Source organism: Phodopus roborovskii, unplaced genomic scaffold (genome assembly GCF_943737965.1).
Source record: "Phodopus roborovskii unplaced genomic scaffold, PHOROB, whole genome shotgun sequence".
NCBI lineage: Eukaryota > Metazoa > Chordata > Mammalia > Rodentia > Cricetidae > Phodopus > Phodopus roborovskii.
Window position 1 is genome coordinate 5,709,816 of NW_026126558.1, and position 17,227 is coordinate 5,727,042.

Genomic DNA, 17,227 nt, shown 5'->3' on the forward strand with positions numbered 1-17,227 from the left:
ACACTTTTCAAGCACAAATGCAGACAAGGTATACTAGTAGTTCCTAGGACTGAAGGACAGGGACTGCTTACACAGACAAAAGAGCTTTAAAACAGACAGATACAGATTGTGATAAAGGCTACACAACTGGCATACACTAAAAACAATGAATTGTACATTCTACACAAGTGAATTCTATCTCTATGAAACATCTGCATTTGTCTGTGAGCTTGAGTGGCTCAAGTGGCAAGTGCAGGTAAGCTGGCTCACCTATAAGGTCTCGTGCCATCTCTTGATCCTCCTGAAAGCGACAGGCATCACTGAGCTGCAGAAGTGAGTCAACATGATAGGGACTTGTCTGGAGCAGAACCTATTGGAAAAGAAGAGAGTTTTAGAGAAAAATTGTAGGTAACACACACCCTCATTAGACATGCCCCAGAGGGCACCAGGCCATGTCCCATGCTGGGAAAAATGATCACCAATGAAACAGTCATAGCTTGTTTTGTTTTCAGTCTTTTTTTCTAAAGATTTATCTATTTATTTTATGTATGAGTGCTTTATCTGCATTTATAACTTTATACCAGAAGAGGGCATCAGATCCCAGAATAAATGGTTGTGAGCCACCACTGTAGTTCTGGGAACTGAACTCAGGACCTCTGGAAGAGCAATCAGTACTCTTAACAACTGAGCTATCTCTCCAGCCCTAGTTCTTTTGTTTTTGTTTGTTTGTTTGTTTGTTTGTTTGTTTGTTTGTTTTTGAGACTGGGTTTCTCTGTAGCTTTAGAGGCTGTCCTGGAACTTGTCCATAGACCAGGCTGGCCTCATACTCACAGAGATCTGCCTATCTCTGCCTCCTGAGTGCTGGGACTAAAGGTGTGCACCACCACTGCCTGGCTAGTTTTTGTGTTTTTTTAGACAGGGTTTACTTACTATGTATCCTTGGCTGGCATAGAATTTGCTATGTAGATCAAGCTGACCTCTAATTCAAGAGATCCATGTACCTCTGCATCCCAAGTGCTGGGATTAAAGGTGTGCATCACCATGGTTCACTTTTAACTCAAGGTATGTGATGATGTGACTCAGCTGAACCACACTGATCTAGTTCAAGGTGGGAACTCAGCACTGGCCTAATTCTCCAACCAAGAGCAATGGAAACTAGCATTTTTTTTCTCCTCAAAGGAATGTGATATCACTCAGGGGTCAGGTAAACAAAGGATGAGCTCTTTGCCCTCAGTGACTGCAAATTCAACTGTGGTTGACAGGGGACTCAGAACACAGGCTGCAGCAACACAGAAGGGAAAGGGTACCTGGAAGAAGGGAACCAAGCATTCCCTCTGTAGTATCACCTAAGTAAAAGGAAAAGGCAGCTGGGAAAAGATTCCACAATGCCCTGCACACTGTTTGCAGAAGGGAACAGAGAGCAGTATGTGGCTCTCATTGGAGAAGTTACACTGTTAGTCACAAGCACACTTCCTCTGAACACAGGGTCAGATTGCTCTGTAACAGGCACCTCCCATTATTAGGGGAAGCAGTTGCTCTCAGACAAGCCTCCCCAAATCACAGAGGGACCTGGCCCGAGCACAGTACACTGCTTGATCCCCACCCATCAGAAGCTGCAGGGTTACATACCACAATGTTGTTTGGCTCCATGGATTCCACAGCCACCAGGAACTTGTGCTGTGCTTGTTGGTACTCCTCACTATGCTCAAATGCAAAGAAAGAAAGGCCTTTCTTGGATTCCAGCAGCCGCATTGACAGACCTGAAAAAAAAATATAGCTCAGGGAGGGTGTGCTGGAGGCCAGGCTGTGGCACTTTGTAGGACTCCACAACTCTAGGCAGTCACAACCCTTCTGTTGTTCCTGGCACAAATATGCCACATGAATACAACTCAAGCTTAGTGTTTGGTGCAGATTGGCTAGTTCTGGTGATATACCAGCTATAAGCTGATATTTGCCAACAGCTCTTGCAGTGCTTAGACCTGCTCAAATTGTACGAGCTGTACCAAGACCTAGAGTCCTGTCTGTTTTGCCTCCTCAGATCCACCTAGAGCATACACAGTAAGGAAACATGCCAGGTCAGTTTGGCTGGCTAAGAACTATACTAGAGACTATAGCACATGTGTCTGCCTGGTGGGAACACTCTTGTCCAGGTTTTTGGGATTAGCATCCAAAGTGACTATGCAGTGAGCACTGCACCAGGTCCTACAGGTGATGGTGACTTATGACTACAGACTCTTTTTCTCTGCTCCTTATATACAATGTAGGGTGTACAGGGACATTTCCCCCCTGGTAAGTTTCCATTAAACAGGACACTAATTCCTGGTCCCCTAAGTTTCTCTCCTAAAATGGTCCTACCTAAGGCCAGAGTCTGGCAGGACTACGTGGTCAATAAGCTTGCCTACATTTGTAGGTTTTCTTGCTGGCAAGGCAAGAGACTTGGCAGGGACAAAAGATACTCTTAGGCACCAGTAAACAGGCCAGAGCTCCTAAACAGGCCTTCACCAGCGCAGAAGTCAGGACTGTTGGGGAGGGGCAGGCCCACACCACTATCACCAGTACAGCTACATACCACTTTGGGGTTCCCTGCTCTTACCCTCTGAGGGGCTTTCATGTCTGTCAATCGAGACATGGAGAAGGGTCTCTGGACACTTCCATGCCACATAGCTAAATACTTAAAGAGGACATTTACTTTGTGCCCTCTTGCCTCTTTGTACTGCTGCCCTCCTTCTTTGTATTATATATATTTGGTAGCTTGCTATGAAATAGAAAACCATAGCAAGTTAAAATAAATGTGACTGCCCAAAAGAACTAAAAGTAATAATACAAAATCTAAGCCATTGCCCAACCCAGTAGGGCCTCACCTGGTTTGCTATATCGGGGCCAAGTGCTCTTAGGGGTTGTCAGCCATGTACACTTGGGATATACACGCTGTCTTTGTCGAGGCCTGGAGAAACAGAACACAGCAGTTTTACTTTCCATGGTAGAAAGGGCAAGGTTGGTCTGCCTAATCTCCATGAGATCTGTGAAACTCAAAATGCAGGCAGGGAAGATACTCAGAAGAGAAGTGAGGAGTGGTTAGTGGGCAAGACAAGGGTAGTTAGAACACAACACTAGCAACAGACTAGCCACCACCACTAACCAGAGAAACAGAAACTAGAATTCAGGCTGGAAGTAAAACCCTGACAATTTGCTCAGCACACATGAGGCTCTAGGTTCATTCACAGCAACAATAAAATAAAAGACAAAGGCCAAACAGTCCAATAAAAAGACAGATTGGGACAGGTGTGGTAGCACACAACTTTAACCCCAGTACTCAAGAAGCAGATGTGGGTGGATCTCTGTGATACCGAGGCTGGCTTGGTTTACACAGAGAGCTCCAGACATCCAAAGATACATAGTGAGCCCCTATCTTAAACAACAAGGCAGGAGCATGAATAAGAAAACCAAAATAAATAAATAAATGCCTAAAATAAAACAATAACAATAAGCCAGGCCTGAGAGTATTCTGTTGACACATGTCAGCTACGAGCTGGCTCCCCTTGGGCATCAGGCTGAACAAAAGTAACTGTTGGTTACTGTTGAGTGCAGGGGAATGAGATGAACATCTGACTGATACATCGACACAGCAACGTTTGAAAAGGAAGCAATGGCAATAAGGAAGAACACTGAAGGGCACTAACATGTTCGTGGAAGGACATTAGCCTGACAGAAGCGCACTGAAGGTCTGCAGGGAAAGCGAGGCCAGGCTCCTCACCTGATCATGCATGGATCAGAGGAGCCTAACCCTCCCCACCTGTCCACGTCCTGATCAGATGGTTACCAGTAGGACACAGATGGCAGGGGAAGAGGAAGGAGCATCTTGCTTACAGGAGGGGGAGAATTGGGTTGACCGGAGTGAGTTTGGACATGTGTTATTCTGCTTCCTTGATAATTTGAGCTTCTTTGAAAAGAATTAATAACAAGTTGCATTTTCAGGAATAAGATAGAAAAGCTTATTTTTTCTCTCAAAAAGAAATAAAAATATGGGTGTTGATGATGCACACCTTAGTCCCAGCACTCAGGAGGCAGAGGCAGGTGGGTCTCTGTGAGTTTGAGGCCAGCCTGGTTTACAGAGCGAGTTCCAGGACAGGTTCCAAAGCTACAGTGAAACCCTGTCTCAAAACAAACAAACAAACAAACAAAAAAAAAAATAGAAGAAATAAAATAACTGCAGGAGAAAACAGTATATTAGAGAAACATATTCAAAATCTGAAGGAAAAAAGTAGGCAGTTAATCTATAGACAGATCCTGGTAGGACATGATAAGTGAACTTGCCCCAAGTGGACAGGAGCTGAGAAGGGCACCCTTGCTGGTCCTCAAGTGAGCCTTTTCCTGGAGGGAGTTATTTAGGGTGCAGAGGAACACCTTGAGGTTCCCATACCCACACAGTGGGCATGTTCAGAAGGGTTTGGGGAGGAGCTTTGGATAGATACTGTCACATCAGGAAGATGAAGTCCCCAAAAGAGCATTGACCACACTGGAAGAAGAAAAGGCTCCAGGCTTTGCCTCAAAGCAGCAGGAGAAGAGTGGAGAATGAAAGGGAAAAACACTGTAGCTTCTAGGAGAAATGTTTGGTAGGACATAACTTTTTTTAAACATTTTATATTTTTATCCAGGGATTTTTTATGTGGCCTGGACTGGCCTTGAACTTGAGATCTCCCTGCTTCAGTTTCCTATGCACAGGGGGCACCACCATGTCTAGCCAAGGACAGCGTTTTAAAAAAATCTTTTGTTTCAGCTGGGAAGTGATGGCACACACCTTTAATCCCAGCACTTGTAAGGCAGATCTTTGTGAGTTTGGGTCCAGCCTAGTCCACAGAGCTAGTTCCAGGACATGCAAGGCTACACAAAGAAATTTTGTCTTGGGAAAACCAAACTCAAAACAAAACAAAAAACAAACTTTTGTTTTTAAAAGCTTTTTTTTAGATGTTTTCTGTATATAAATGTCTTTTTTTGCTTTTTAAAAAAAATTTTTTTTTTTACTTTTATCTTGTGTGCATTGTTGTTTTTGCCTGTATGTATGTCTGTGTGAGGGTGTCAGATCTTAGAGTTAGACAGTTGTAAGCTGCCATGTGGGTGCAGGGAATTGAACCTGGGTACTCTAGAAGAGCAGTCAGTGCTCTTAACCATCTCTCCAGCCCTATGCATGTTTTGTATACAAGTATCTATGTGTACTATGAGCATGCCTGGTACCTGTGCATGTCACAAAAAGGTGTTAGATTCTCTAGGACTGGAGTTAAGATGGTTGTGAGCTGCCATGTGAGTGCTAGGAATACAACCAGGATTTCTGCAAGAGCAACAAGTACTCTGAACTGCTACATAAGCTCTCTAGCTTGTTTTTTACATTTTAAAATTGATCCATGTATTTGTGTTCACACTCATGCACACATGTGCACATGTATGTGCCATGGTTCCAGTGTGGAGGTTAGAGGACAACTTAGGGGAATTGATTTCCCCTTCCATCATATAAGTAGGCAACTTGATGATCTGAGCCACCTTTCTGGCCCAACATAGAAGCTTTAAAGAAATAAATATAATACTATAAAAGCAACACATGAACTGGGGTCAAGGTGGTGCCTGCCTATAGTCCCAGCTGTTCAGCAGTTCAAGACCAGTACTAAGTGATGAGTTCATGAGTTCAACACCAGGATTGAGGGATGTTCAATGTGTACACGGCATCTGCAAGGCTATGGATCTAACCCTAGCACTACATAGAATGAAATAAATATAATTATTAATTAATATAATAACAGTAATTTACAGGAACAGGACATAAAAACTATAATGAGATGGCAGATAGCTGAAGCAGGGCTACAGGGAGAGGAGGAGGGCTAACCCTCACTGTCAGCTTGACACTGTTTGGGGTTCCTAAGACACACCTCTGGGTATATTTGTAAGGGCACTTATAGAAAGACTTACCCTGAATGTGAGCAGCACCACCCTATGGGCTGGGATATTGAACTCAATAACAGGTGAAAAGGGAGAAAACATTTTGGGCACCAGGATCTCTCTCTCTCTGCTTCCCGACTGAGGACAGATTATGACCTGCTGTCTCTCACTCTTGCTACCATCCCTTTCCCACCAGGACAGACTGTATGCCTTTAAACTGTGAGCAAAATAAATCCTTCTTTAAGTTTCTTTTGTCAGGTGTTTTGTCACAGCAACAGGAAAAGTAACTAATACAAGGAAATGGAAAACTTGGCCCAGGGCAGAGAGAACAATTGATTGATTGATTGATTGGCAGGGTTCATGTATTCCAGGCTAGCTTCAAATTCACTATGCAGCAGAGGGCAGCTCCTGGTCCTTTAATCCCAGTACTTGGGGAATAGGAGCAGGTAGATCTCTCTGAAGTTCAGGCTAGAATGGTATATACATTAAGTTCCAGGCCAGCTATTACTACATAGTGAGATTGTACTAAAAAAAAGACGCAAACAAAAACCCATAGGACAGTAGAGGTAAATAGCAAATGAAGAAATCAGTGAACTTTAGTCATAATCTAAGAAATAAAAGCAGAAACAACACCAAAACTCCAAAAACTTGAGTCTGCTATGAGAAGAGGCTGACCCTGGGTGGAGTGTGGATCTAAACTGCACAAGTCCTCTGAGGGTAGCTTGGCAGCAGACAGCTCTCAGTTTCACAAAATGCTGTACAGTCATGGGATGACAGCCATGAGCTACACACAACCCAGCATTTGGGGTAAGTACTCAACCCTGGTATGTTACAATACAGAGAGTGACAACCTAGATGTACAAACCAGGCTGTAACAGTGACCAACAGAATTCTCTCATGGTCATATAAAGTAAGTATTGGCATGTGCCCCTTGACACAGATTATCAAAACTAACTTGGGTTGTGGTAAGAGAATGAAAGTCAAAGGTCAAAATTCTAAGTTGGTTAATTTTTCATAAGATACACTTATGTGACAATCAGGGGAAAAAATCCACATAACTTAAGACAATGCTAGGGGCTAGAAAAAACGGCTAGAGCACTTGCTGCCCTTATAGAAGGCCAGGGTTTGATTCCCACCACCCACATGTGTGCTCAAAACTATCCGTAATGCCAAATTCCAGAAGACCTGTCACCCTCTTCTGGCTTCTGCAGGTATGGCACATTTCCACACATGCAAACACTGAGTGCATTTTCATATATGAAGTGCTATATTTTTATCGTATCAGTATAAATGATAAATAAAATATTAAAAGACAGTGCTAAGCTAGTCTTGATAGCACAAGCCTACAATCATAGCACTTGTGGGGCTGAGGCAGAAGGACAGAGGATTCAAGTTCCAGGCCACAGACAAAACCCTGTCATAAGTTAAAGCTTTCTAGACATTCTGGTGGAGAAGCAGAGAGAATACACAATGCTTCCTAACAAAATTGCCAGAAGTAGACCCTGCAATGCTGTCCCTGTAACATTTTGCCCAGACACTAAGAACTAATAAACTACCATAAATACCTCTCATATCATCTCAACTTTGGATTACATTAGTTGCTGACTGAAAAACAAAAAGGGGATTTGGAACCACATGGTCTTTAGTATATTTGTAAAAATATGATGTACACCCTAGAGGCATGAGGGACAGGGCCTGGCTCCATGGGAGTCTTCACAAATCATTTCTTCTGAATCATTTCAGACCCAATGCTAAGAGTTCTACTCGTTCACTATGGATGTAAATACTTTCCTCCTAGGAAGAACTCACGGCAATCTTTCCGTCTCGATCTCCCTCTACACACCCTCCCGTCCAGAGTCTGAGAAAGACTGACAGAACTTGAAGAATACCGATTGACTAGAGCCTCACCTTTGTTCTCCCAGGACCGCTCGAGCACCAAAATACCTTTTCAGTTCTGTATCTGGATTCAAGTGTCTGAGGAAAATGTTTAGAAAGAAAAGTCATCATTTTCTACAATAACTATTTTTATAAAATTTAATTTGTATAATTTTAAAAATTCACATAAGGATCTAGTAGGGAGCTTGGCAGGGTGGTGCACGCCTGTAATCTCAACAACTGGAAGGTTGGGGCAGGAGATCAGGAGTCCCAGCCAGTCTTGAGTACACTGGGAGACTCACTCTCAAAAAGCTGGCAACTTCTGTGGTAGGAACTCTCTTTAACTGAGTATCTGTAAAGTCAACATGTAGATACTTATCCAAATGTGAGCTGGTACTCTACAGAGCTCAAGAATCCAAGATCTGTAAAGCTAAAAGTCCTCTGAAATACGGATGACTGTTTCTTCCTCCTCATTATTTCTTAATTAAACTTGATTTATTGTTTTTGAGGCAGAGTGCCTCATTCTGTAGCCCAGGCTATCCTTGAACTTGTGGGAATCTTTCTGCCTCAACCTAATGAGTGCTAGGATTACAAGCATAAGCCACCATATCTAGCACTACATCGTTTTTTAAAGAAATTGAACGTGAAGCTTGTTGCACAGGGGTGGAATCCATGCTAAGTGCCCATTCTACACTGCACTGCATCCCTATACCTAACTACTGCCCCAAGAATACAGTACATTTTCTTTCTCTTTTGTGTTCATCTGTTCATCTTATGCAGACCAGGCTGGCCCTGAACTCCTCCCAGTTCTCCTGCCTCTATTTCCCAAGTGCTGGGACTGGGATTACAGTTGTGTATCACCAGATACGGCTGAAAAAAAAAGATAGTAAATTTTCTTCTGCCTTTTTTTCAAATACTGTTTTTCTCTCATGAAGTGAGGGCAGGGCTATATACCTGTGCTCCACATATAGGACGTGCTTCCTGGAGTTCAGTGGAGGGGGGCCGGGGTGGCTGAACCCACTGCTGTCTTCGATCCTCTCTAAGATTCGATCAATATCCTCTAGCCCATTTTCCTAAAAGTCAGAACAACCAGTTAATCATTACGTTGACTTAAACCACTAGGATTCTAGGCATGTACCACCATACCTGGCTCTGACTTTACTTTCAGTATTATAACCATCATGACAGAATGATTTACTTTGAAAAAGTGTAACTATATTGATTTACTTCTTAAAAGACGTGATCATATGCTGCACATACATTCAGAAAGGAGATTATGTCTCACTAGAGAAAGTCAGAAGAGAAGAGCTGGGATCACAGACTCAAAGGGCCCTGAAAATCACAGGCTAAAATAGCACATTATATCCTCTAGAGTAGCTTACCTCCCTGGGTAACCTGAGTCATGACTCTTCACTATGACTTCTCTTCAGAACTAAGAGTAAGACATGGGGCATGAGGCAACAACAGGTCTGTACATCTGATAATAGGTCCACAGTGGCTTCTACATTCACTATCAATTTAAGCCATCAGGACAAGACAAAAGTAAGTTGAGCAGGGAAGAAATCTAGAAGGAACACTCACCTCAAAACACAAAACCCAAGAGTGGGGTCTGACAACCAGAGAGCAATGGGCACAAGACAGAGCAAGACTTCTAAGTGACTTTCCCTTTTGTTCTCCTGACCTCTCAACTATACCTCAAGGGGAAGCAATCAAAGTGTTCAATAAAACAAAACTTTCTCCAGAAAAGCCTGAGGGACAGCAGGGAGCAGTGAGGCTCAGGCAGAGGAACCACAGCCCATTTGACAACATACCGAGGATTCTCCTGTGCAGCTTTTCTTATTTTTCTGCTTCTTTTTCTTCTTTCGGAGTTTGCCACTTGTATTAGACTAATGGAAGGAGACATTTTAATCAATGAAAAGAAATAAAATCAGAAACATTAAGAACTATGCAACAGCCAGGCGTGGTGACGCATGCCTTTAATCCCAGCACTTAGAAGGCTGACACGGGTGGATCTCTGAGTTTGAGGCCAGCTTGGTCCATATACTGAGTTCCCTGCTAGCCAGGGTTATGTAGTGAAACTCTGAATTTAAAAAAAAAAAAAAAAAAAAAAAAAAAAAAAAAAATTAAACCCTGTCTCAAAAACCCAAAATAAGTAAATAAGCAAACAAATAAATCAAAATTTAAGCAACAAGTTCAGTCCCCAGTGTGATAGTTCCCGTTCCTCCTCCTACATCCTCAAGTCCTTCTAATCCACTAGTGCTTCTGCAGTTAAGAAACACCTACCATGGTCCTCCCCAATGACAAGAGTGGGCATGGCCTCTCTCACACCCTGTCCTGATGGGCTTTAGGACTTCCCATGACCTACAGTAGATTTAGCTCACAGGACCATCCAGCCACCTGACCAATGTCATTCTCTCCTCATTTTGCCAACCATTCCATTCTGTGCTACACCTACCCCAAAGACAACTCATTGGGCCAGAATTCCTCACACTAAGTCCTACCTCTGTTCTCCTGAAATACCTAATGTAGCCATGTCCTTCTGTGAGAACTCAGGCTTCACCATTCTGCTTTTTCTGATCAGATACAGATGCTCTCAAAAGAGGAAGGTAGACACTCTAAATGATACCCATGAGGCTACTACTGGCCTTCAGATTTCCACAGAAACCTCACCCAGCTTCCTCAGGGCAACCAAACAATTGATAAACTCACATTAAGAAGAATTCAAGAAACTGGTAGTAGTACAAGGTATAGGTTGCTAGCACGTTGGGGCTCTCTCTCTGACATGCCGCAGCCACCCATCACCATATGATCCAATACCTGTTCCGGGAACCCTGCCTTGGCCACGTCCTCATCTTGCTTTGTCTCTGGTTTTCCACATTGAGCCCTTCCTTTGTTCCCTGATGACACAGCATCTGGCAGGGTACATTCAGATCTCTCCCCATTTACCACAAGGTCATCCTCAAGATCTTCGATGTTTATCTGGAAAAGAAGAAGGAAATGAAAGCAACTGAGAACCAGTCTAGTGAACTTGGATATACTATATAGAAGAAAATGGAGAGGACTGCCAGGTGGTGGTGGCACACACCTGTAGTTAGTCCCAGCACTCGGGAGGCAGAGGCAGGCAGATCTCTGTGAGTTCGAGGCCAGCCTGATCTACAGAGGGAGTTCCAAGACAGGCTCCAAGGCTATATAGAGGAACCCTGTCTCAACTGTCCCCTCCCCCACACAAAAAATGTAGAGGACTCTGAATGGGGTCAGGATGAGGTAGTGAGAAGGAAGAAGTATCTGACCCATGTAGCACCAGCACATTCCTGAGCTTGTAAATGGCTTCTGGGTCAGTCAGTACACCTAAGATATATGAATGGTACATGGCATCATCCTCTTTAGCATGACATTCAGAATCCCCAAACCACAATGACCCTGTTTACTGAGTACCTCCCAAAGGCAACTTTAAATTTTTTCCTTTTTTTAATTTTATGGATATTTTGCCTACATGTATGTATACGCACCACATGTATGTCTGGTGCCTATGGAAGCCAGAGGAGGATAGCATATCCCTGGAACTGGATAGTTATGAGTCACCATGTGGTTCAAACCTGGGTTCTCTGGAAGAGAAGCCAGTGCTCTCGACACTGAGCCATCTCCAGGCTCAATAAACTATTTTTTTTAAAAAACTCTGTTAGACTTGCCAGAAAAGTACCCCAATACCTATAACAGACTGCTGAAAGAAAAGCTACTTTCTGAATTGGCAGAAGGAAACCAAAAGAACTCTCATTCTGGAGAGGGATTATATACCTGGAAATCAGGAATAGCAACTGTCTATGTATAGGTAGACATGAGCAGACATCAGGAAACATCACAGACATTTTCTTTTTTCATTGTTGAAAATCTCTCACAGACAGAATGCAAACACATCTCATGGAAATATTCACTATGCCAACCTTGCTAATGATAGCTCATGAGGGTAGAGGATAAAAACAATTAAAATGGGCTAGAGGAAGAGTTTAGCAACTAAGAGTATTGGCTGCTGCTGGGCATAAGTGGTGCACTCCTTTAATCCCAGCACTCTGGAAGCAGAGGAAAGCAGGTCAAGGCCAGCCTGGTCTACAGAGCTAGTTCTAGGACAGGCTACAAAGCAATACAGAGAAACCCTGTCTTGAAAAACCAAAAAAGAAGAAAAAAAAAAAAAGTAGTGCTGGCTACTCTTCCAGAAGACCCAGGTTTGAATCCCAGCACCTATATGTCTACTAACAATCATCCAGTTCCAGAGGAGTCAATGCAGTATTTTGGCCTCCGTGAGCACCAGGCACTCACGTGATACATACATACATACATACATACATACATACATACATACATACATACGCAGACAAAACACATATACACAGCCAGGCATTGGTGGCACACACCTTTTAATTCCAGCACTTGGGAGGCAGAGACAGGAGGATCTCTGTTGAGTCCGAGGCCATCGAATTCCAGGACAACCTCCAAGAAATACAGAAAAACCCTATCTCGAAAAAACAAAAACAAAAAACCATGTGTATCATTACCCTCATGCTGTTGAATGCACTATTTTGGCAATAAGAATTTAGTTCCACCAGGCAGTGGTGGCATACACCTTTAATCCTGGTACTTGAGAGGCAGAGGCAGGCAGATTTCTGAGTTTGAGGTCAGCCTGGCCACAAAGCAAGTTCCAGGATAGCCAGGGCTATTACACAGAGAAACCCTGTCTCGAAGGAAAAAATAATTAGTTCTTCTTTATAGATATGTAATAATAAATTTAATTCCATCCAAACAAAGGCCTGGCCTTTGTCCTGGCTTCTGGGCAGTTAACATCTGGTCTCTGGTCATTATCCACAGTAATGTCTTCTTCACTGACCAGGGGATTTACAGGGGCCCTGAGGCTAACTCAGATGGTAGCAGCATGATCTAATGTGGGTATCCAAAGTCAATAACTCATCCTCCAGAAGCACTGCAGATCCTGGTCAGCCATGTGAGCTACACAGTACAGTCCCATTCAAGGGCACTCCACTGTGTAACCAGCTCATCTTGTAACCCTGATGTCAAAAACAAGCCAAAAAACCTAGGCATGGAAACTCAGGTCACTTTCCCTGGCTGGGAATGCTCCAAGCATATGGTCAGGGACCTCGCACGCACTGGAGGCCCACCTGCTACTGCCTCCGGGACTTCACTCTCTCTGCACTCCGTCCTTTCATAATCTGTAAATGCTCCTTGCTGTCAATATAACTATAGGGCAAAATGAGTTCTTCTATTTACTAAACCTGGAAGGTGGCTTTGAGAACCCCTACAGTGTTAAAGGGCAGTCATGTGAATTTTTCCTTCATATTCTGCAGCTGTGAGGGAAAAAAAAACATGCTCATTCAGGTTTATATGAGGTTAGTGAAAGGTTTACAAATTGTTCTACTATAATAAAATTACTGTTATGTGCACCAAAATGGTAACTTTTTGTTTGTTTTTGTTTTGTTTTGTTTTAAAGACAGGGTTTCTCTGGGTAGGTCTGGCTGTTCTGGAACTCTGTAGACCAGGCTGGTCTCAAACTCACAGAGATCTCCTGCCTCTGCCTCCAAGTGCTGGGATTAAAGGCATGCAACAACATAACTGGCTCCAACTCTTTTTTTCAAAGGCAGAGTCTCACTATGAAGCCAAGGCTCTCCTTGAACTCACATCAACCTTCCTGAATTAGTCATCATGTCCCACCAACTAAGTAATTTCTTTTTTTTTTTTAGTTAATTTTGTCTTTTTCTTTCATGTTTATATGTATGTGCATATATATATATATATATATGCACATGGTACATATAACTTTTAAAAAATATTTATTTACTTTATGTATGTGAGTGCTCTATATGCATGTAAACTTCATGGCAGATGAGGGCATCAGATCCCACTACAGATGGTTATGAGCCACCATGTGGTTGCTAGGAATTGAATTCAGGACCTCTGGAAGAGCAGCTAGTGCTCTGAATCACTGAGACATCTCTCGAGCCCCCACATAGTATATACAAATATATAAAAAATATACTATATGGAGACATATACATATGACTATAACATATATTATTTATATCTATATTTTATATTATATTTATGTCCATGAGTATATTTATATATAAATACCCTTATTATTTATTAATATAAATATATTTGTATCTAATATTATATTTATATTAATATAAATCAATATATCTATATATGGTATATATCAACCTCTATACATTTATATATTACAAATATACTATAAACTTAATATAAATATAAAAGCAATATATTTATATATTCTGTATATATATTATATCTCTCTATATATAGTATATGTATATATGCTTTTGGTTTTTTTGAGACAGTTTCTCTATATGTGGCCCTGGCTATCCTAGAACTCATTGTGTAAACCAGTCTAGCTTCAACTCACAGGGATCTGCCTGCCCGTGCATGTGCCACCATGCCCAGGAGACCATATCCCCACCCCAAGACAGGGTTTTCCTGTGGAGCCCTGGCTGTCTTAGAACTCACTCTGTAGACCAGGCTGACCTCAAACTCAAGAGATCCACCTGCCTCTGCCTCCCAAGAGCTGGGATTAAAGGTGTGGACCACCAAGGCTCAGCTGAGACTATATTTAAAAGAAAAGAAAAAAAGTCCTGTAGTGGTACATGCACAAGACCCTGGGTTCAATCCCCATCACTACAAAACAAACAGAATATACTACTACTCAACAGTACGAAAGAACAAACCATGAATATTCACACTAACTCTCAAAAGTATGTTCTGAGCAAGGGGTCAGGAGCACATACCAGATGTTTCAAGTAGACACATTTTATTATATAAATCCAATAAGTTGATTTCATTTTTCATTTCTCCCCCCCCTTTTTTTTTGAGACAAGGTCCCACTATGTAGCCCTGGCTGTCCTGGAACTTGATATTTTGATAAAAATGTCCTCTAACTCAGAAATCCTCCTGAATGCTGTGATTCAAGGTATGTGCTACCATGTCCAGAAATAAACTGATTTTTAAAAATTCTCCTCATTGAAATGGTAAAGATGATTTCTAGTTCTAGTCTAAAGTCAGCAGGTGGTCCTGCTTTCTTCTCCAAGGAGGGTATCCTCAGCCCCTAAGAATATATCCAAGTAAACCACTTGCAGTAACGTGTTTCTAGAGGTCTTTTGTCCCCTTCCATTTCCAACAGCACATATCTACATCTGGTGAGTGCTGATCCCATCCCAGCACATGCTACACACTGCATCTTCACGACAACCCCATGAGCTTGCAAGAGCATTCCCAACACTTGCATTCAGTATCTTATCCAAACTCTTTCAACTATAAGAAGGGACAGCCAGGACACAGATCTAGGTGTATCTGACTCCACAACTTTGCATACATACCTAAAGTAATCTGTCTTACTAACATCAGCACAGATTGGCATGCCTGCTGGGTGCCAGACACTATCCTGAGTAGCAGCGATACATCAGTGAGCAACAAAGTCTATGTTTCCAAGAAACTTATATTTCAGCAGTGGAAGACAATCAGCACACACACTAAAAGAATAGAATAGATAGTATGTTTGTTGGTAACTGCCAAGGGGAAAGGAAAGAAAATGAAACCCAACAGAATAAAAGGAATGTGATTGAGGATGGCTGCAATTTTAGTCAAATGGCAAGGGTAGACACAACTAACTAGTAGGATAACACCTAAGCAAGTCTGTGGGAGGTGAGAGTAAGTCTTATGTGGCCACAGGGGGAGGCAAAGAGAGGTCAGGGTGGCTGGGACATAGTGAGCAAGACTAGGAAAAGATGAGGTTGGGGAGAACGGTCTTGCCCAAACCTGGCTCCTGACAACTGCTGGGAAAAGAGAGCTATCAGCTGTGTATTCAGAACAGAGTGTAGAGGAACAACAGCAGTGATAAAGTCTATCTGTGCACCCGGAGTTGAGACCGATAAAGGAACCTCACTCCGCCCTTGGGCACTTGTACACGTTAGATATCATTAGAATCAGTTAGAATCACTAAGAATGTTAAGAACTTCTTCAAATTCTGGTGCTAATTAATTTTCCTATAACTAAGCAAAGACCTTGTGTGTGTGGGGGAAATGGAGCATTTTAATTCTCTAATTGGCAATTGCTGAATTCTTCCCCAGCTGTCTTGAGGAAAAGAACTGTCCATCAAACAGTAAGGTAGCCTCCATATTCAATATTCCTTTTAACATTCCAGAGGCCTTGAGAAAAACCACTATGATTACAGCTGATTGTTCAGGCTCCTATAGGTACAACCTTGTAAATATTGCTTCAGTTTATATCTGACTTTTACTATCGCAAGCCTTGGTTGATTTGTAGACGATCCTCTGAACCCAAACCTAAGTCCTCTGGAAAAGCAGCAAGGGCTCTTAACCACTGAGTCATTTCTCCAGCCTCCTTTCTTGCTTACTTTAGTAATGTGGGCTAAGCCAGTAACAGGGAAAGAAGCAGCTCGGCAGTGAGCAGCTTTGGCCCGAAAGTGGCAAGGCAGCCAGCTGCTTGCCCCCTAAAAATAAAAATAAGAGGCAGGTGAATGGTTTGAGAGAGTGGCAGGGCAGAAGCAAAGGGAGGCAGAGGAGAGAACAGAGGCTGAAGAAGAAAGTTGTAAAGAGCTAGGGAAGAAAAAATTATCACAGGAGGAAGAGTTACAGAGAGCTGTAAAATCTTTAGGGACAATGGTCTCAGAGGTCTGAGAGCTAACACCAGTTGCTGTCAAGGGTGAAAGATGTGATGCCTGAGAGCTGCTTTGAAATCACCTCTTGGAGAGAAGGCAGTGAAATAATATTAAAGACATGCAGACTGACTGACTGTCAGTAACTGGGAATCTGCTCATGGGCACATAAGGGTCATTTGTATTTCCCCCTTTTAAATTTATTTATAAGATAAAGCCACAATGTTCTTACTTCTTTTAAGATGGCACCATTAATACTTTAGTGTGTGTGTGTATTTTTAATGTTTACTTTTACGTGTATGGATGTTTTGCCTGCCTGCATGATGTGTGCCATGAATATGTAGTGCCTACAGAGGAGGGAGGAGGGTGTTGGGTCATCTAGGACTGGTGTTACAGATGGTTGTGAGCCACCATGTGGGTGCTGGGTATTGAATCCAGGTCCTTTGGAAGAGCAGTCAATGTTCTTAACTGCTGAGCCATCTCTCCATCCCATATATCCCTATATTTTGTGTGTTTAAAATTAAACCTAGCCATGAGCTGGTGGCCCACGCCTTTAATACCAGCACTTTAAAGGCAGGTGGATCTCTGAGTTCCAAGACAGCCAGGACTACCAATAGAAATCCTGCCTCACCCAGTCCCCCCAAAAACTCCAAAAGCCCCAAACATCCACACACATAAAAAAAAAGCCTGTTTGGTAGATCTCTGAGAGTGGGAGGCCTGGTTTATAAAGTGAGTTCCAGGACAGCTAGG

At 42.6% G+C, this 17,227-nt stretch overlaps 1 protein-coding gene across 4 annotated transcripts in view; it reads right to left on the reverse strand.

Moving 5' to 3' along the window:
- Tcf25 (transcription factor 25) overlaps window positions 1-17,227 on the reverse strand; it is a 31,778-nt gene that overhangs the window by 13,021 nt on the left and 1,530 nt on the right. For 3 of the 4 annotated variants that reach the window (XM_051201609.1, XM_051201610.1, XM_051201607.1), the window contains exons 2-8: window positions 10,600-10,761; window positions 9,594-9,668; window positions 8,737-8,855; window positions 7,816-7,881; window positions 2,841-2,923; window positions 1,609-1,739; window positions 250-349 (exon numbers count right to left, since the gene is read on the reverse strand). In XM_051201609.1, the coding sequence (XP_051057566.1) occupies window positions 250-349; window positions 1,609-1,739; window positions 2,841-2,923; window positions 7,816-7,881; window positions 8,737-8,855; window positions 9,594-9,668; window positions 10,600-10,761 (736 nt within the window). The remainder of the gene's footprint in view (window positions 1-249; window positions 350-1,608; window positions 1,740-2,840; window positions 2,924-7,815; window positions 7,882-8,736; window positions 8,856-9,593; window positions 9,669-10,599; window positions 10,762-17,227) is intronic. The other variant, XM_051201608.1, reaches the window with a different exon arrangement.